Consider the following 20,713-nt stretch of genomic DNA (forward strand, 5'->3'; position numbering starts at 1 on the left):
CTTAAATTGCTGGATCTCCACTTTTCCCCTACAGGGAAAATCACCCCATTTGGTTGCCCACGTTACCCCTGCAGCAGAGTCCATCTCTCCTCTTCTTGCAGGGGTGGAGGGTGTGGCAAATGCTTCCCACCTCACACACACAGGGAAGGAACAGAATTCCAAGGGAGCCATGCAGTCCACTTTGAAGAATGCAACATAGAACGCTTGGTGCATGCTTAGAAAACTATTATATATTTCATGTTTGAAGACCAGCTCATGCTCAAAAAAGGTTGCGTGGAAGAGTGCAAATTCTACTTTTAACTATGGATCGTTATAACGACTCTCATTTTACATACCAGTGAAAAAAGAGGATGTGCCCTGGAAAAAGAAGACATATGGCTACCCTAAACACAACATACATTCTCACCTGACACCATTTCACCTCCGTAGCCCTGCTTGACAAGTGAGAAGACGGTCTTTTGCTGGTGTGCACAGTCAATGCATGCCTGAACTGCCTGCTGTAGCACCATCGAAGGCCGCTCAGGTCCAAAGTGGTCTGGAAGTTGCTGCACTTTCTTTCGTTCAAGGTATGGCCCCACATTTGCTTGCTTGTTGACATAAATGCAGACTGAACAAAAGGAGAAAGATGTCACTGTAACAACAACAACAACAACAACAACAACAACAACAACAGCAACGTGTGAAGACCCCCAAAACCACCCCCAAATGAAGACACAATAGACACAGATTTTAGTTTAAGGTTTTTGGCATTAAATTTTGGCTACAACTTTATTGATTACAGCATGTGAGTAGTTGCTTGGGTATTGGTTCCAGACTACCTGAACCTGCACGGTGGCAGGAACAGGACTGACACTGGGTGCCACCAGATATCAGTAAGGGAAAGCATCCTGGGAGAGTGAGAACTCCTTCGATCTTACAGCTCACCCCAGATGCTCCCAGGGGCTCTGGCATGGCCCTAGCCCCTTGACAGGGTTCGGACAAAAGCAAGGCAAGCCCCTGGATTTCTTTAAGCCCCTGGATTCCCTAGCAGCAGCAATGGAGGAGCAGGCACAGCCAACCAAAACATTGAACCAAATGCCTAACCGCCAACCTTACAAAGTTGTGACGATTTGCTACACGGTATGCAAAAACCAAGTGGCACCAACCAATCAGCCAAATGGCAAAATTCCTACCAGGCCCCTGCTCCAAAACAGATGACCCCTAGACAGGGATAGCAAGGCCATAAGAACAACCCTACATATAGGGAGAGGAGGGCGGGTGATCCACTGCACGTTGCAAGAAAGTGAAACTCTCCAGTGATGTGCAGCAGCTTAAGTAGCCCCTCAGCAGCCAATACCCAACCCAACTGACCAAATTTCTGCCCCAGCAACAGAGGGGCAACCAATGGAGTGTTGTGGCCATCCAAATGGTCCTGCCCCACAACAGAGAGGCAGTTTCTGGTGATCTCACCACAACACATGCCCTCCATGATGGAGGACCTGACTAATAATAATTTTATTATTTGTGCCCCGTCCATCTGACTGGGTTGCCCTAGCCACTCTGGGTGGCTTCCACTAGTTGTCCCAGGAAAAAAACCCATAAGAAAATGAAACATATTTTTGGTCTGGCAGCACTGATTTGAGCAAAGGCAAACAGCTTTTGAATTGCTATTTTATCTGCTTCTAATAATAGGACACGATAGTGGTTTGGATCCAGGGCTAGTTCGGGTTTGAGACGCCCCCTTCTTGTGGGGGCTCCCATTGCACTTACCTTCTGGTAGTAATATTTTATATCTCTGGTAGGTGATTGCTAGCTGCTCATTACTTTACCCACAGTACTATTGACATAGTGTTGTTCTGAGACACTGTAGGGAATTAAAATAGCAGGTGGGTCACAGAACCAGCTTTATGGGAGAGGGGAGAGGCTGGTTTAGAGCTTGGTCCTTCTTGGGCATGGGACCCTCCTCCAGCTGCTTAAGATGCTAGGTGCTGACTATAAAGACCATGAGGCACCCTATGTACACCTGTGGTGCTTCACTCCCAGGTTTGTATTTTAGACAGAAGTTTTATGTATTAAAAGGTACACATTTAGAACAATCAGTACAGAATGCATTACAAGTAATTGTGACATTTGTTCAAGCTTTTTTTGAAAACAAAAAAACAAACAAATGTTTTTAAGAGTTTTAATCTTCCTGCAACACTGAACTTTAATCCACAGGAGTGAATGCCAACTGTTCATTTAGAGGAGAAAATAAAGTGGCAAAGAAAGCATTGAAGGGGAGGGCCAAGCATATTTCCTGCTGAACTCCAGGGACCCCCCAACTATTGAGAATTAAGCCTACCAGTATTTGTGTAACCCTATCCTGGATAATTTCACTGATAATTTCAGTATATTTAATGTTTGCTCCCAATGTCTGTGCAGAAGTTGTTTCAAGGCTAATTTTAAAGTTTACATTCTCAAAAAAGAAGAGTTTGCACAGTTCTGCATGGCAGATTTCTCTGAAATCCATAAATCCACTTTTTAAAAAACCTCTTATCTGAGAGTGAAGGAAACAGAAATTGACCTAAGCTGTGTTCTGAGAAGAGATAGCAAACCGTAAGGAATTAATTAACAGGCTGAAGGTTCAGTGTGCACTATATTTCATCATGATATCCACTGTTCACTGGACATATAATTCAGACAGCAGTGCTAAACCCTCTTTCCTGTGAATAAGCCCCTCTGAACCAGCTACTAAGTAGGCATAGGACTGTGTTGTAAGGCAAGCATTTGAAATGGGGAGAAACTAATGCAGTGGTCTACAGATAAGAATATGGTTAGAGAATACTGTCATTTGCACAATACAAAACTGAATTTTAATGATGAAAGGCAGTTTACTAATAAAATAAGTTTATTTGGTTTTTTTAACTTACTTGAAAAGTCATATTTCATGTTCTGGTAGTGGTACACCTCATTCCTAGTACCGTATATGAGAAATCTTCTTGTAAGAAAGCACAAAAGCTTTCTCCCATAAAGTGCTTTAAGGATATAGGCAATATTCAATGATGTTCTCCAGCTTGCACACAGTTAACCTTCAGTTTCCCTCCCCCCAGCTCCCCTCCCCATGTGACCTCAATATCTTCTCTGGAGGATGCCCTGGACCAATGTTTTGGGGCATGCAGGGAGCAGAACGGAAAGCCCAACGGCATGAGTGCAAACCTCAAACTATATTGCATCTCACCCTACGGGTCTGTACTTTTAAGAGGTTTAATTTGTGGTGTGCTGCAATTATATTATTTTATTGTCACTTGTGATTTATTGAATTAGGTTTGTAAGCCACCTTGAGAGGACATTGTTGAATAAAGCAGCCCAAAAACCTTTTAGTTAGTTAATTAGTTAATTAAGAGGCCACTAAAATGAACTGCTCAGGAAAAAGAAAACCAATCTTTGATACTTATGCTGAAATCTATCAACATATATTTTATCTCTTCTCCTTGTACTTAAATGTTCAATAGAGGACAATGTTGAGGCTAAAAGGACAACCCAGCTTTTACATGTTGTTGCACGGATTAATAACATGGTTTATAAGACGATTAGGCCTCTGTAGCAAGAGAATCCCTGTTAACATTTTACATACCGGAACCTTCCTGTTTTAAGAGATAGCAGAGGTTCCAGTCTTTCTGGCATGCGTGCTTATTTTATAGGATTGTGTGAGTCAGCCTAAAGTAAGACACATTGTTATTGCTGGCTGCAAGCGTGCTAGAGTTGTCATCTTTCAGAACATATAGCATTACCCTGTGACAGAAATCAGATAGGTGACAAAAGAAATTATAACAGAGCGAAGGACGTGGATGATGGCTGAGCAGTGTTGGGGATAATATACAGTTAGTATCACACCATAATGAAAATCTAGTGCTTGAAGTGTTAACAGCCACTCAGGCTGAACAATAAAAAGACTCAAAGCAATCTATTCTGGGTAAATAGGACTATAATGGCAATAATAGTTAGCATTACATAGCACTTCAAGCCATCAAAAGGCCATACAAACAAACAGGAGAAACCATTACAAGCACGAACGAAGGACATGAACTGCATTACGGAGATCTGATGACAGATTTATTAATACAAAACAGCACAGATTTTTGCTTCCTACCGATGAGTGACACAGTGTTTCTTAAGGCAGAGCTGGGGTGTGCTTTGTTTATGTGTGCACAGTTGATTTTCTATCATGTACAGACACGGTAGCCGGAAACAAAATTGAGAATATAAAGAGAATGAAGAAGAAATCTAGATAGATCTCCAGCAAACAATTGATAACTTGTCTTTGGAGTTCAAATATTTGCTTTACTTAAACAAGAATCACTGATGAACATTACAGCTCAAAGCATGTATAGGATAGTGGGTTTTTAAAGTTCAGTAAAATAGTTTTGATGGAGGGGGGGTTGTGTCTTTATCTTACCTAAAGCTGGGCATTTTGCATGCACTTTATCCTAATATGTACATTTTTAGAATCAATTTTCCCCAGTTGAATGCATCTTTGTATGCTATTTTCACCAAAATGCATATTTTTGTGCACGTTTTCCCCTAATGCACACATTATGGTACATTATTTTGGTTGGAGCACTGCAGCACAGAATTTGCAGAGGTGCAAATTGAGAACGCAGCCACCTTTTAGTTCACATATTATATTGGAAAGTGAAGTGAATTGAATTCCCCTCTATCCCTGGGATCTGGTTGAAGAGCAGGTTGGAAATCCTTTAAATAAATCCATAAATGAATACTCCTTTTCTGATGGACTGTTTTATTTCACATACCTGTGAGGGCTTGTGGAGCCGCTGAGTTGGGGATTGTAGCTGCATCCTGTGGGATTGAGCTAATATCAGGTTCCGGGGTGCTTCTTGGTGGGGAAATCGCTAAAGGAGTCATTAGAACACGAGATTTCAGCTGGAAGACAGAACCAATTTGGGTAATGAAAACACATGCAGAATCTGTTTTATTATACTACATATTGGAGCTCTTTAAACTCCCACACTACAGCAAATTACCACAGTATCACATTCATTCTTAGACACATTAATTCTTTCAAGGAATATAGGGAATGGAACTAAAATGTTAATGTATAACGCAATTGAAGTTGCAAGAAACAAAATATTATGCAATTCAAGGCATAGTTATTTACATCTTAGGAAAGGTCTATCAAAGTATTGCTTATTTGTGAAAAGATAACTTTTTCAATGCAGATGTAAAAAATTCTTACATAAAGTGCAATGCTGGAATGTTAGACCACACAGATTACTTGAAAATTGCTGGTGGTTTTAGCAGACCACTTAATTATTTTTCTGCCTGCATTAGCAATTGTATTGCGCTGTGCTAGATGCTGTATTATTTTTAATTGTATTTTTTGCTTCTTTTACTTCTTATATTGTATTTACTGTATTACAATTTGCATTCTATAGATTTTGAAGTTGGCTACAATAAAATCCAATAGAAGAAATAAAAATACTATTAAAAATCAATGTGAATATTTAATGCAGACATACCATGGACCATCTGAATGAAACTTGCAGACCACAAGTGGTTTATAGACCAGAGCTTGGGAACCCTTGACATAAAGTTGTCATTTACCATTTGACCCTTAGCTGCACACGTGTAACTCTCTTGCAGTTGTTGGTTTGTTTGTTACCTACCCTTTACCATTAGGTCCTTGAGTGGGTTACAACATTAAAACACAATATTTAAAACTGTTTACTCATTTAATCACAAAAATATACACCTCAAGTGTGAAAGCCATTTTTTATTTTGCTTTAATAAAAATGTATCCATATTTGCACCATATTAGCCCCATGCCGAAGGGAACCCTTAGGTAATGCAGTCATTGCACAACAAGCAGAGATTTAGACCCCCATCCAGTTTTTGGCATGTGTGTGTTTTAAAAATCTGACAAATCAGATTTGTCAGACAGAAGGGCATAAGGCTTCGTTAGTGTGAACTGATTATCCTTCCCTAGACACTTAAATCATGAATTATTTTTCTAAATTGTTGCATTTTGGACTGGCCCTTGTACTGCCAGTCTTACATGAAAAAGATAAATATTCCATTCTGCAAAAGAAAGGCATCCTGTTCGGCTTGTCCCTTAATGACATGGATTTGATGTGTAAGCTTCTCCGCAATGGTGATGTCCCAGAATTTGGGACCACAGTAGGTCTAATTTACAATGGCTGCTTGCTTAAGCAGAGGACACTTTCTCTTGCGCCAGGAGACAGCTCCTGATTTTTGCTAATTCCCCACTCCAGCTTTACTCGCATGCTACAGCCAACAGCATTCCCAGGGATCCCCACAGGAAAGTACAACAGAAAGGAAGACATGGGAAATTCTGTTTTATGAGCCCTCCTTGTTCTTAGGAATCAACGTATAATCCTACCTGTTATGTTTAGAGACATAGACGAGCCAGAGTATCTGTAACTATAATAGGATCATGCCAGCATTGATAGTAAAAGCGAATGCTTGTGTTATCAAATGTCATTATTGCCTAGTTCCCATGAGATGTTTGATCTCCCAACTATGCTGTGGGTTCATACCTACATCACAATGTTGATGTAGCATTCTGCACCATTTCTGAGAACGAACCTTACATTCCGGCTAGTAATTGGTTTCCCTCCATTTATTGCAAATGACAAAATACCGTAAAAGATGCTGTAGAACAAATGCACGCACAAATGTAGGTTTGCTGGGAAATTTCAGATCCATTAGCTTTTAAACGAAATGTTTGCTATTCAGCAGCTATCTCATGCATCGCTCTGGGTGTGAAAAGAAGGGGAGTCCCTACATTGTACTGAAAGCAGAGAACAACAAATAATAAAATCAACTCAGAATATCTGAAAGGGCTTGGGGTGTGTGTGTGTGTGTGTGTGTGTGTGTGTGTGTGTGTGTGTGTGTTCAAGAATGCAAATACAAAGCATTGGGTCTGCTACAGATCAGAATCAAACCCCAAAAAAGAAAGGTTAGGAGAGCTGCAAAAGAACCGTAGAAGCAACTACCTACTTACTGCATCCAATTATATTTTTTATCATTTATTAAATTTGTTAGTCAGTTTATTTTGCCCAAGGCAAATCAAAGCGACTTCCAGCAAACAAAACAAAACCGTCCATAAATACATTAAAACCAAGGGTGCAGGACATTGAAAACATCCTGCCCACTTCTAAAAGGCCACAGGCTTGGTTATAGAGGAAAGTTTTGCCTGGTGCCTAAATATATGTAATGATGACACCAGGCAAGAGTATTCCACAAATGGGGAGTCCCCACAGAAAAGGCCCATTCTTGTGTTTTTGCCCTCTAGACCTCTCACAAAGAAGGGCCTCAGATGATGGTTGCAGGTCTGGATTGGTTCATATGGCAAACTTTTAGGGTTTTAGGGAACCAATGAGCCATGGGGTGATCTACATACATAAAAATTATCCCAGACTATGACATTTCCCCTACAATTCCAGCCTTAGCTCAAACAGTGAATCTGTAGCAGGCACAAAAGGATATTCCCTTCCCTTTCTTTCTCTTTAAGAAACAGAACAGTGGAGAGGAGCTCCAGGGAGAGGAGAAGAGAAACAGAACAGTGATCTGGTTTGGACAGGGACTGGCAGTGTAGATAGGTCCACTGCTTCTTTGCCCTAATAGTATGTCTCCTACTGTGTCATTTCTAATCTAAGAAGGACCAATCCATCCTTTAAGAGTGGTCTTATAAACTAGACACCTTGAGCGCACTTCTAAGCACAAAGCCAGGGCTACTGTCAAACACTTATGCAGAAAGCTAAATACTGTATTTCATCTTATTTCCCCCATCACTTTCCTGTCACTGCCTGACAACAAAATTTATGCCCCTATTTATTGCCCATTAAAAAGTAATATGACAACAGATAATATGCAAAGGTACATTTTAAAAGTCAATTGACTGAAATCTACATTTTCAAAAGGATTTCTCCTGCCCTTTCAAATGCCATTCCTGGCACAGCATGTAAAGACCGGAATGAATTTATTGGAATAGAAATATTCCACTTAGCTGAAACTTGTGTGCTTAAAGTGGGTACAGGTATAGACGTATCATACTGAAATGAAAGTTCCTGTAAATATATTTCACCACACCTTCACAGGGGCCAACAGCAATACTGGGGTGAGGGGGGGAGAGATGCATATGTATTTAAATATCTCTCATCTTTACCATAAGAGCTACAAGATAGTTTTGTAATCAATAGATAAGGAGAACATGAAATGTGTTTAGCAAAGGGCACTTTGACTCACTTGGGGGTTGTAGTCCAAAACATCTAAGGTTGGGAGAGACTGGTCTAGTGTTTGACAGATGTTTAGGCTAAAAAATGGACCATCTGCTAACTAGAAAGCAGAGTGAATGGCAACAGTTAAAAGTAGAAATGGAGGGTGATAACTTAGGGCTGGCATATGTCTGGAATTTCCAGGACATAGCCAGGATTCATCGGTCAAAACTGGCATCCAGGCGGAATTTTTAGCAATCGGTTAAAATGTCGGGGAAAACCCGGGTGTATGGCAGCCAATATCAGAAGTGTTGATTTTTTGGGCAAATTCCCCCCAAAATAGCTGAAAAACTTCATTTTGTGTGTGTCCTGATTTTTACTTTTTGAAATATGGCAACCCTATGCTAACCTCCTATGGTGCATGCACATAGCATTCCTTTTGATTCACTAAATCAATACAGCAGAAAGTGGAATAAGTTTTGTTTTTGTATTTATTATTGATTTATTGATTGCTTTCTATACAATTCTCTAGGGTGATGTACAATTTTAAAAAGGAGGAAATAGTTTAAATACAGTTTAAAATGCCACAAGCCAAATCCAGATACATTTAAAACTACAACTATACAAAATAGACACACATGGGGCAAGGAGCCATTTATCTAGCTGGAAAAGCCCATTGGAACCAAAATGTCTCCAGTTCCTTCCAGAAAGTGCAGGTAGTGGGCACCTCTCATGTATCAACAGGAACACTAAAAGTCTGCAGAGTAGGCATCTGAAATCTTTGGAACTTTGGAACTCTAGACTGTTATATATTGCATGAGTTTGGAGTATTAATGTATTTGGATGACTTTGTATGATTTTATTGTTTAAATTTATGCCAATAAAGGCTAATAACAATAACAACTTGCAGGAGAAACTCTCCTGCAAACTGCAGCAACCTACTAGGTGCATAAGGGATGAAGTGGTCTCTCAAGTAACCTGATCCTGAGTGGTACAGGGCCTTATATGTTATACTAGCACCTTGAACTTGGTCTGGTAGTAGAATGGCAGCCAGGGCAAATCCAGTAGGGTGTTGCATACTGACGGGAGTCTGCCACCTCGAGCAACTGATCCGCCACATTCTGCACTGCCAAATGAACCCCCAAGTTAGCCCCACATAGAACCCTTGTTCTTACCACAAATGGTAGTACTTCCTTCAAACTACATAACTTCAACTCTAGGCTAGGGAGAACTATAAAGTCTCCATGTTGAAGTTACTATTATCTGTAATCTCATCCCCAGACAAATACTTTGTAAAGAATGAGGTGATTGTTCAGTCAACAAAAATTGTTTTATAAATTCATTAGCATTTTGGTGTACAAAATGTATGTAAATTTGACTAAATATAATGCAGTTTGTGTTATTTTCACTATGTATTTTCATGTACACTTTCTCTCATTCCTTGTGCTCCACCTTGGCCACTGAGATCTTCTCATGGGGCACTTTTGGTGGTCCTCCATACCTCTGAGATTTGTTTGGCTTTTATGAGAAACTAAGTCATCAGGGGGCAGGTCCTGCCCTGTGGAACTCCTTGCCAACAGAAGTTCAATGGGAGTCTGTAATGGTTCTAGGGGTTGCTCGTGCGTAAACCGGCGCCACACCTGGCTGGGTTGCCTGAGTGAACCTTTTCTGTCCGGACAGCCACTCGCCTGTGGCTGTCTCAATCGCTGGCAGAATCCATTAGTGGGCGTTTCTTGAACTTCTTCCAGCAAAGAAGCTCTTTGACGCCTAGTCTCCGCCTACTCTCCCTGCGCGGAAGCCTTCTGCGCAAGGAGGGTGTGGGCAGTGGAGGACGCCTACTCTCCCCGCTGGTTCCCGGCAAGGAGTCATGGAACCGCCTCGCCGCTTCCTCCATCTGCCCCCCTTCTCCACTGGTGCTACGCTGATTCTCTTCCCCAGAAGATGGGCTGCCTCTCCCCCTCCCGGGGTGCTCTCTGGAGTCCCTCTGGAGCCTGCTCTCTCCCTCCGGCCCTGATGGCAGTTCCCTGACAGAGTCATTCTTGCTTTCTTCTAAATGTCTTTTCAAAACTGCATTGTTCAGACTGGCCTGTGGAAATCTTCTACCACCCAATTTTTATTTATATGTTATTGATTGTTTTTACTGGTGTTACTGTAAGGTTGTGTTTTTGAGTTGAACCCAGATTTTTTATACCTTATATGAAAGTGTGATGTATAAATATTTAAGTGAATAAAATAAAAACAAGATATGCATGTTAATACACATTTTTTGGTTGGAGCACCGCCTTGTGAAATTCTAATGGATAGCTGTGTTTTGGTTCATTTATTGTTTCAGAAAGTGCAAATAGGGGAGGTTTGCCTTTAAATGCAACCTGAATGGAATTGCTACCTCACCCTTCCACAACATAGATCCAGTGTAAGGGCTCTGCCTTCTGCCTAAGGCTTCTGTATCTCTTGAGCTCAGGAATGATTTGAGAAACCTGTGCATCTCTGCTTTCTGCGTAATAAAAATATATTTCTGTAATAAAGACATGAGTATACAAAGCTGTGGAAAAACCTATCCGGTGTAAAGGGACTTTTCAAGAAGACAATCAAGAGCAATGGAGGAGAAAATTGCATGTTACAAGTCCTAATTTGGATCTGACGAAGACTTCACAGAACACAATAAATCAGTAAGTGAAATGATCCCTTTGTCTGAGAAAATGGAGATCACCGGATAAAAGTAATGTGCTTTTGCGTGCTCCCTCCTACCTCTCAAATACTTTTTTTAAAAAATCAAGCAGGAATAACTAAACAACTATTTTTATTCTGTTATGTTTTCTCCCTCCATCAACGGACATAAAGAAGAACCTATAAGGATCCCTTTGGACATGAAAATGTACCTGTAGGCCACTTGAGAACTTATGCTGCTGCAACTTGTTACATGGGATTTCAGGCTCATTGTCATTTTAAGCAAGACTTTAGTCACCCCTTTGGGGATTGGCCCAGTGACAGAACCCTGCCACCTCACACCATGCCAGTACAAAATAGGTGGTTCTTGAGATCTGGGAGCCCACCTATATGGAACACGGGTGGTGATGTGGTCTAAACCACCAAGCCTCTTGGGCTTGCCGATCACAAGGTTGGCAGTTTGAATCCGAACAACCGGGTGAGCTCCCATTGCTCTGTCCCAGCTTCTGCCAACCTAGCGGTTCAAAAGCTTATCAGAGCAAGTAGATAAATAGCTACTTAATCCTCCAGGGGTCCTTTACCTTTACCTGCAGCCACACAGTTCTTAACACTGTCCCAACTTTCTGTTGCAGCAAGGTGGAAAGGCCTTTAGGCAAAATTCAACCAGCAGGAAGGTGGCTGCAGGTGGGAGGAGACAATGGAAACCTTTACTGCCATGAAGTTTGTTAAGTTATCACAGGACCCAAACTTCATTGTCTCGGCTGCTCTCTTCCATGTCCTTTATTAGTTCGGTTTGTTCCAACCAATATCCTAACACTTCATGTCTCAGCTGTTCTCAGTCACTCACAGAGTCTGCCAAGCTACTTTGTCACTGCCACAGTGGAATTGACAGCTACCCATAAAAAGCAATAGAGAAAGCCAAGATTTTAGCACAGCTGTGATTGGATAGCAGTGTCTGCTCCTGTCAAACAAAGAGAGGACTTTCTCTTGGTGTTCAGCCTGGAAGCTCCCTCTCCAGACAGAGAGATGAGGTGCTCCGAAATGTTCTTACCTCTATGCTCAAAGGTCCTGGTCCCTATCAGCCAATGTTTGGGCAGTATTATCCTTATTTCCTTTTAAATTTGAAAGAATTAAGGATATCCCATGATATCCTTAGGGAATCCCTTAGTCACATAGAAACCATTCTTAATTCGGGGTGGCCCCATACAGCCCCAAAGAGGCGTTTTACTGCAACTCTAGATGGGAAGTTATTATGCTAGAACCCAAAGAGTCATTCCATGAAACAAAGCTACTAACCAAAACGATGGGAGTTTATGTGGGAGTATCAAAATGTCCCAGGTTCAATCCCTAACATCTTCAGGTAGGACTGGGAGAGACTCTAACCTGAAACCCTATAGATCTGCTGCAATCAGTGCAGACAATACCAAGTTTGATGGACCAATGGTCAGACTCAGTATGATTTGCTGTGTTCCTAGAAACAAGGCTTCATAAATACGATAGATATTTTATGCCAGGGATGGGCAACCTGTAGCTCTCCAGATGTTGTTGGACTCCAATTCCCACCATTACCTTGACCAAAAGCCACACTGGCTGTGGCTGATGGGAGTTGAAGTGCAACAACATTAAAGTGAGTGGGAGACTTGAGACAGGCATCGTGGCCTTATGATAAAGATCACAGGTATAATATATATAAGCACTGTGAATTGAATCACACAGATCTGGTGGTCATTGTTGTTTGTTGTTGTCGTTTAGTCGTGTCCGACTCTTTGTGACCCCATGGACCAGAGCACGCCAGGCACTCCTGTCTTCCACTGCCTGCCGCAATTTGGTCAAACTCATGTTCGTAGCTTCGAGAACACTGTCCAACCATTTCGTCCTCTGTCGTCCCCTTCTCCTTGTGCCCTCAATCTTTCCCAACATCAGGGTCTTTTCCAGGGAGTCTTCTCTTCTCATGAGGTGGCCAATGTATTGGAGCCTCAGCTTCAGGATCTGTCCTTCCAGTGAGTACTCAGGGCTGATTTCCTTAAGAATGTATAGGTTTGATCTTCTTGCAGTCCATGGGACTCTCAAGAGTCTCCTCCAGCACCATAATTCAAAAGCATTGATTCTTCGGCGATCAGCTTTCTTTATGGTCTTTCTTTCTGGTGGTCATAGCACATGTTAATGACCTTCAATTTGTCTGGAGCACTTATCCTGCCATTTGAAATGGCTTATCCTGTTTTTGTTTTCTTTAATGCTGATAGGATTTAACTTTTGATATGTTTATATGGTGAAGAGAATGACAGCACAAAAGACTACGCACAATTCCCAAGGCACTTGCTCCAGTCAAGTGAAAGAGGCAATGTGGCGAGGGCAAGAAAATGACACATAGCAGAAGCCGTCAAAGCCAATGCATTCCTTCAGCCTCAGTTAAGAGAAAGGTTTAGGCACGAGGGGAGGGGAGAGAGAAAAGCCATGAAGCTAAACAAAGGCAGACATTTACAGCGGTTATCTATTAAGCTAAACAGAGGCAAACGTTTATAGTTGTCGGCTGAAGGAATCTTGATAAAAATCTTGTAAGAAGGCTGGTGCCAAAATGAGTAAGTGTGGGTGCCTAATATACTGCGGCTGCTAAATAAATTTTAGCTAGTAGTAAGCAGCAGGTATAACATCAGAGGGAAGATATTGCAACAGCCGCTGCTTTCTGTACTGCAGAGGGAAAGAAACTTTTTTTTCTTTTTTGTATGCTGGGACTCCTATTGCACCATTTCTGTTCCATCTGCATGGGCTGCCTATTTGATTACAAGCTCAATTTATTGTACAGGTGTTAAACATTAATGGTATAAAAGGCTTGGGGCCAGATTACCTGAGAAACTGGCCTTCTCCCACCTGGACTTTAAAAGCAGCAACAAATGCCCTGCTCTCTGTCCCAGACACCTGTGAAATCAAAATGGTGGGGAGGAAAGACAGGTCCTTTCCAGCAGCAGTGCCAGCACTATGGGATGCTTTGCCAGCTTCTTCCATCCTCTCCTCTTCTTCAGCGTGGTGTAGTGGTTAAGAGCGGTAGTCTCATAATCTGGTTCGCGTCTCCGCTCCTCCACATGCAGCTGCTGGGTGACCTTGGGGGCAAGTCACACTTCTCTGAAGTCTCTCAGCCTCACTCACCTCACAGAGTGTTTGTTGTGGGGGAGGAAGGGAAAGGAGAATGTTAGCCGCTTTGAGACTCCTTCGGGTAGTGATAAAGCCGGGTATCAAATCCAAACTACTACTCTTCTTCTTCTTCTTCTTCTTCTTCTTCTTCTTCTTCTTCTTCTTCTTCAGCTGTTTTCAAGCAACTAATGAACACTGTTATATGATCTAGGTTTTAAATTCACTTGTTTATTAAATTTATACCCCAACCTCCATCCCAAAGGACCGCAGGGCTGCTAATGCTTTCAAATTCTTACCTATATCTGTTTTAATTATTCTGATGGTTTTAATGCAGGGCTAGAGAACTTACTTTTTTCAGCCTGAAGGCTACATTTCTTTGTGGGCAACTTTCTGTGGGCCTAATAATAATAATAATAATAATAATAATAATAATAATAGGTACATTCTTCTCTCTATAAAATTTTGGTTAGTAGAAGGGGTTGGAGTGATGTTGATTTGGGGATAAATGCTGGCCATGCCTGCTGTGCTTGCTATTCTTCCCTGTAATATATACTCAGCCTATACATTTGCAAAATGGTTACAAAGACACCACCATGTACAATATTTTCTCCTTCGAAGGAAATTGATCCAGCAGTATCTGATTTATCTAAATGAGCTTTCTTGGAGATCAATTTCCTTATTGATCAGTCTCCATGGAGATCAGTTACCTGGCCAACTAGAAAAATATAATTATATGGATGCATTTAGCACCACATGTAACAGAGGGGTGCCACAATGGAACTGAAATGCTGAGTTGGGGCCATGGCTCCATTCCATGAGTGGGTTAGTAATGGACATCAATAGCTTCTATAGGCTCTGAAGTCTGTGTAGATCAATTGTTTCAATGCAACATCTTGCCTATTCATCTTCCACCAAGCAATAGGCTTTTAGGCTGCACTCTAGGTTGTCTAGATGCACACAACTAACTAGAGTAACCCACAGGCATCAGTGAGAGACCACTATAAGAAAAAATGGGGAGGGGGAACTAAAACGTCATGTCTGTCTTTATCTATCTATAACGTGCTAATTATTCCACTCATGAAGGTTTAACGGTAACTGGAAAAGTCAGATCTATACAGGGGACAATAAAGATGCCTTTGTTGGCATCTATGGATTTATTGCAAACTTCCATCAAAATAAAATTTAACCCAGATTGTAAATTCATTTTTTTGTAACGTACAGACACAAATTGATCCATCTGTTCTGTAATAATCCAACATCCAGTTGCCATAAAGAAGTTGGTCGCCTGCCATTTGAGCATGCAAGAGCTTTTAAAAATGCACATAAAAGTCTCATGGAAGCAGGAACCCATGCTATTTGGGAGCTAATTAAATCAAGAGATCTACCCGTCACAAATGTATTCCCTGACTCTAGCAGCAAGTGCATTGTGATTGAGGGCTGTATGCTTTAGCAGTGGGGACCATATCCAACAGAAAGGCTTCTTGCTGAAATGTTGCTTCGGTGTACAAATCTTCCAATGCTAATGAAAAGCACAAAGTCAGATGTGTTGAGCATTACAGATTGCTGTTGTCAGCCTCAGAACCTGGAGCCATTGTTTACTAGAGAATGTCTTACTTTTGGTCTCCATTCATCAAGAAACAGCATCACCCCCGAACTTGCTATTCTTACAGGTTAGATGACAGAAATGATTGCATTAAACCAGTCCCCATAAATAATGAATGATCTTCAATTTACTGCCTCCCTTTTTGGGTTTTTTTTGCCTCACTTCTATATTTGGTAGCAAATAAAAGGCTTCGCACATGAAGAAAAGGGCATGCATCTTTGTCAGGTTTCACTAAAACAATTATGTAAAACACCTCAAACTTTCCTTTTGCTGGAGGAGGTGAAATTTGACCTTGCAAAGATTTGTCCCAAATCCTATTGTTATAGGAGCACAGAAAACCAAGTACTATTTGGAAGTGGCGATAGGCAAAGCTGTAAATTTTGGTTTCTCGTTTTTCCATTTTTCCATTCAATTCATCACATTTCCACATCAGCTTGCAATTTTTTAAAAAACCTCATCAGAATTTTGGTGTGAATTTTTCCTAATGCACATATTTTTGCATTATGCAATAATCACACTTTTCCAAAGTCATTTCCCTTTTATGGTGCATTTTGTATGCTTTTGCCAATAATATGTGTATTTTGATGCACATTTTACCTTAGTAGATGAACATTTGTATGCATTACAGTGGTACCTCTAGTTGCGGACACGATCCGCTCCAGGGTGCCGTTCGCAACCCGAAAAGTGCGCAACTAGAGCAGCACTTCTGCGCAAGTGCGGAGCACGATAGAGCACTTCTGCACATGTGCAAAGCGTGCAGAACACTTATGCGTGCGTGCGGTGAAACCCGGAATTATATACTTCCAGGTTCGCCGCGTTTGCAGGCCGAATAGACGCAACATGAACTGAACGCAACATAAGGTATGACTGTACAGTACTTGGTTGGAAAACTGCATTTCAAAATATGAAAAAGTGTGAATTATGAAAGATAGTTGTGTTTTCATTACAGTGGTACCTCAGGTTAAGTACTTAATTCGTTCCGGAGGTCTGTTCTTAATCTGAAACTGTTATTAACCTGAAGCACCACTTTAGCTAATGGGCCTCCCGCTGCCGCCACGCCACCGGAGCACGATTTCTGTTCTCATCCTGAAGCAAAGTTCTTAACCCAAGGTAATATTTCTGGGTTAGCGGAGTCTGTAACCTGAAGCATATGTAACCTAAAGTGTATGTAACCCGAGGTACCACTGTATTGTATTGTTTCAGAAAGTGCAAATAAGGAAGGTTTGCCTTTAAATGGCACTGAATTGAATTTCTTCTCTATCCTTACTTGGAAAGCATTTAATAGTAGTTTGAATTTCTTGTGCCCCATAATGCGATGGACAGCAGCTTATACAGGACACATGAGTTGGATGCAAAAGTTCCCTTTCTCTCTCAGAAGGAGCCCTCCTTTGATAAATGGATTCCTTTCACTGAATGAAGGTCTCCCTTCTGTCAGAGGAAGCTGCTTCTGGCTGAGAATGGTGACCTTTGGATGTAACCTAGCTTGTCAGCTGCTTTCAAAGCAGTCTATGGTCTACACTAAAAATCAAATATCTGCATCAGGCTGGATTCTGTGACCTGCATAAACTTATCAATTTAGCAAATGCAGATTTTAAAAAAACCAAAAACCAAATGCTTATTTACAGCTTCTCTTCCATCTTTCCATCCTGTTGGGTGTTTCCAGTGGCTCACAACATTTTTGAAACAACCAATCAGCTTCAATAAAAGTGCATTAAAATAGGAATCTGAAACCAACCACGGAACTCATTTATTCCAAGCAATATCTTGTTTGCCTTCTTAAGTTCACAGTAGATTTTGTACACCAGAAAGAACCCTGAAGTAATATTTCATGGTTGCTAGAGTAGCTTATGCTTGTTGGATATGTAAGGAGATGCCTGTGAAATAAGAATGGCTTGGGAAACTGTGGGATATTATGTAAATGGTCAAATGCAGGAGAATTCATTAACTAATTATAGAGCCCAGTAGTTGTTTTTAGTTTTGGTTTTTTTTAAAAAAAAAAACCCAATGTGAATAGTGAAGCCACTTACAGAGGGTAGTATTCTGCTTATCATTAATTATTTTACCTTACAGAACTATGGTGGTATATAAATTACCTAAATATGGAGGATAGTTTTAACTTTTGTGTGTTTTGATAATTCCCTCTCCTGAACACTTTGACCACGAAATTATAGTCTTAAACCAGAATCATATCTCAGCAAACAGAGCTTTCTTTGAAAAATTTTCACAATAGCCATTTCCCATTGCTGGACATGTGCTCTCCTGTTTGGTTTAAAGCAGTGGTTTGGCTCTTCAGCAGTCAGAATTGCTGTAGCGAAAAGGAAAAGGAAACACCACCTGAAATTCTTGGTACCGTGACTGAACAGCAAGCAACCAAGGAAGAACCAGTGGTGGTGGAAGACTAGTTTGCTACACTGCATGTCCATAGAATCTTCTGAATGTCTGTACTGGCATGAGCCAACGAGGGTGTTAGCCTGAACAGGCTAAGCATTCTGCACTACTGCCCTTCCTGCTTCTTAACCACACAGCAGCAGCAAGAAGAAGGAGCATGAATCTCCTTCCGCCTTCTCACACTGGAACGTGTGTTCATGCCACATGGATATATTCCAAATATCAAGGAGAGGCTGAACATGTGGCCTTCGGGATTTTGATAAACTGCAGCTCCTAGCATCCCTGCCAGTGGGTCAAGCTGGCTGTAGGCTGGTGGAAGATGGAGACCAGCAATATCCAGAAGGCCACAGACTAGCTACAAGACAAAAAGACAAACATCATAGCTACTTAATGAGCCGGTAGGATGGCATACCTTGTATCCAGGTTTCCTCCCTCGCTTCTTTGGAATCTTCACAACAGGCAGAGAACCAGCTGGTGCAGAATAGAGGTTATGAACAGCCATTTTCATGGGCGTCGAATGGAGTGGGGGTCTTCCTCTTTTTCGACCTGGTATTCTGGGAGACTGCATGTCCACAGTATCCAGTCTTGGAGGCAGTGATGGCAAATGATTCATAAGTAAAGGAGCTGTAATTTAATAAAAAAAAGTTATATTGTTGAAAATGGGGGTGGGTGGGGAAGAGAGAACCACAAACAAATTTTGTAAGCAAGGTAGAGAAATGGTCACCATCCATCTCCCATAGTGGTCCCTCCCTCTCCCAGCTAGCACCGCAGGGGTGTCTGAAGGACCATCTTCCTCCATTACATTTTATCGTTATCACCAATGTCATGGGGAAAGTAATGTGCCCATCCACAATGACAGAACACACTTCTAATCACAGTGGGTTCAATCCAGACTGCTATTTCTGAGCTGAAAGGACCCTTCTGCTCACAGAAGTCTTTCGATGTAATGGAGGAAACCCACGGGAAAAAGGGATGAATCAATTTCCTCTTATCCCCCCCCCTTCTCTACAGTCCCCACCCTGTTGTGGAAGCATGCCTCAATCCCTCTAGTCAGATTTTTGGAAGGACTGTGGGGCAGAGAAATAAGCAAAAGTCTCTGTAATGTATGCATTATCAACTAAATACTTGACATATGGCCCCTTTAAGAGAAACAGCTATGACCCAGGGGGGCCAGCTGCTGGACAGCAGACTCACAGGTATGCCCTGGCTAGAGTGTTAGTTTCTGCTTCGTGCAGGCTCCCAGGCCTCATCAAGAATAAAACTCAATAGCCATTACCTCAGCTTCTAGTGTGTTCCTGTAGAAGGACACCTGTTCACCTTCCACTGCCCAGAGGATGCTCCTGCTAGTAGGAGCAAAACCTGGAGCCAAGCCACTAACCATGGAAAGGACGGTTTCTGCATGGCTGGAACAGAGACTTCTGTATAGATGTAAAACTCGTATCTGTTGCTCCACCCACAGAGAAACTTACGGTCTTCAAATAAAAACATCTTGAAGGTCCCAGGCCACAGAGAAGTTAGGCTGGCCTCAACTAGAGCCAGGGCTTTTTCGGCTGTGGCTCCGATCTGGTGGAACGCTCTGTCACTAGAGACTAGGGCCCTGCGGGACTTGACATCTTTCCGCAGGGCCTGCAAGACAGAGCTGTTCCACCAGGCCTTTGGCCAGGGCACAGCCTGACTCCCTCCCTCGGCAATCTTCGTGGAGCTCTGGCACAATGGTTGCCAGTGGCTTGATTTGAATCAATTTTATAATGAATGATTTTAGAGTGTTGTTTGTACTGTACTTTTGTACTATTTTATTGTTGTTAGCCGCCCTGAGCCCGGCTTCGGCTGGGGAGGGCGGGATATAAATAAAATTTATTATTATTAATATTATTTTACTTTAGTCATGGCCACTTTTGCATTTGGCTGTTGACAGGTGGACCCAGGACAGTTGTCTTTGGACTGAAAAAGGTTCCCCATTCCTTCTTTAATCTATGGATTAAGGACACATCTGTCTTCAGCTTGCACTGTACAATACCATCATGCCTCATAGCTTCCCACATCTTGGTTAAGTTTGGTGTGAATGCTCAGTTCTAGGAGATGCTTGCATATTAGGTGTTGCCTATAGAATTGCCATACTTTATTGACTCCACTTCTGAAGAATGTCTAAATGATTTCATCTCAAATCATTGTCCTCCTGCAACTTTCCTGTGCTTCCTTTGTCCAACTTTTTTTTTAAAGAACAGAACACTAGCACAATCTCCACAGGTCTCTATCACTACCCTTCCTTCTATTTAAAAGAGGTGTCATTTTGATGTTTATAGGTTGAGCCTATCTCTTGCATCCATCCTTCAGCTGCCACTATCAGCCAGCACCATTTCAGCCATGTATTTCTTAAATCAGCACTTCAATTTCTGCTTATTTTACCCATTCTTTAAAAACTATTACAATATTGATGCAATTATGTGCTTTAGCACACGCACACAAAACACATTTTTCCATCCACAAAGCAAAGAGTAAACAATCCTTAAATCTTAAAATGAGAAATACAACTGTTTGGCTTAACCTGGAAATTATCACTTTTAGACCTAGATCTGTGATGCACACAAGCTAGCTAAAGTTATCCAAATGGTCAAAGAAATGCACATTGCAAATGGCTAGAAAAATCTCCATGTTACATGAAAGTTCCCAGACTGATTGGTGGCATTAAAAACTGCTTTTGGCCTCAGACAAG

General features: G+C 41.6%; 1 protein-coding gene across 2 annotated transcripts in view; it reads right to left on the bottom strand.

Moving 5' to 3' along the window:
* Window positions 1–20,713, bottom strand: part of SCML4 (Scm polycomb group protein like 4) — a 75,023-nt gene that overhangs the window by 23,578 nt on the left and 30,732 nt on the right. For both annotated transcript variants that reach the window (XM_083731417.1, XM_083731416.1), the window contains 3 exons: window positions 18,413–18,624; window positions 4,770–4,899; window positions 407–607 (listed from right to left, as the gene is read on the bottom strand). In XM_083731417.1, coding sequence (XP_083587543.1) covers window positions 407–607; window positions 4,770–4,899; window positions 18,413–18,613 — 532 coding nt within the window. In that variant the 5' untranslated portion in view covers window positions 18,614–18,624. The remainder of the gene's footprint in view (window positions 1–406; window positions 608–4,769; window positions 4,900–18,412; window positions 18,625–20,713) is intronic.

Source organism: Podarcis gaigeae, assembly GCF_964106915.1.
Source record: "Podarcis gaigeae genome assembly, chromosome: 3".
In the NCBI taxonomy this organism is placed as follows: domain Eukaryota; kingdom Metazoa; phylum Chordata; class Lepidosauria; order Squamata; family Lacertidae; genus Podarcis; species Podarcis gaigeae.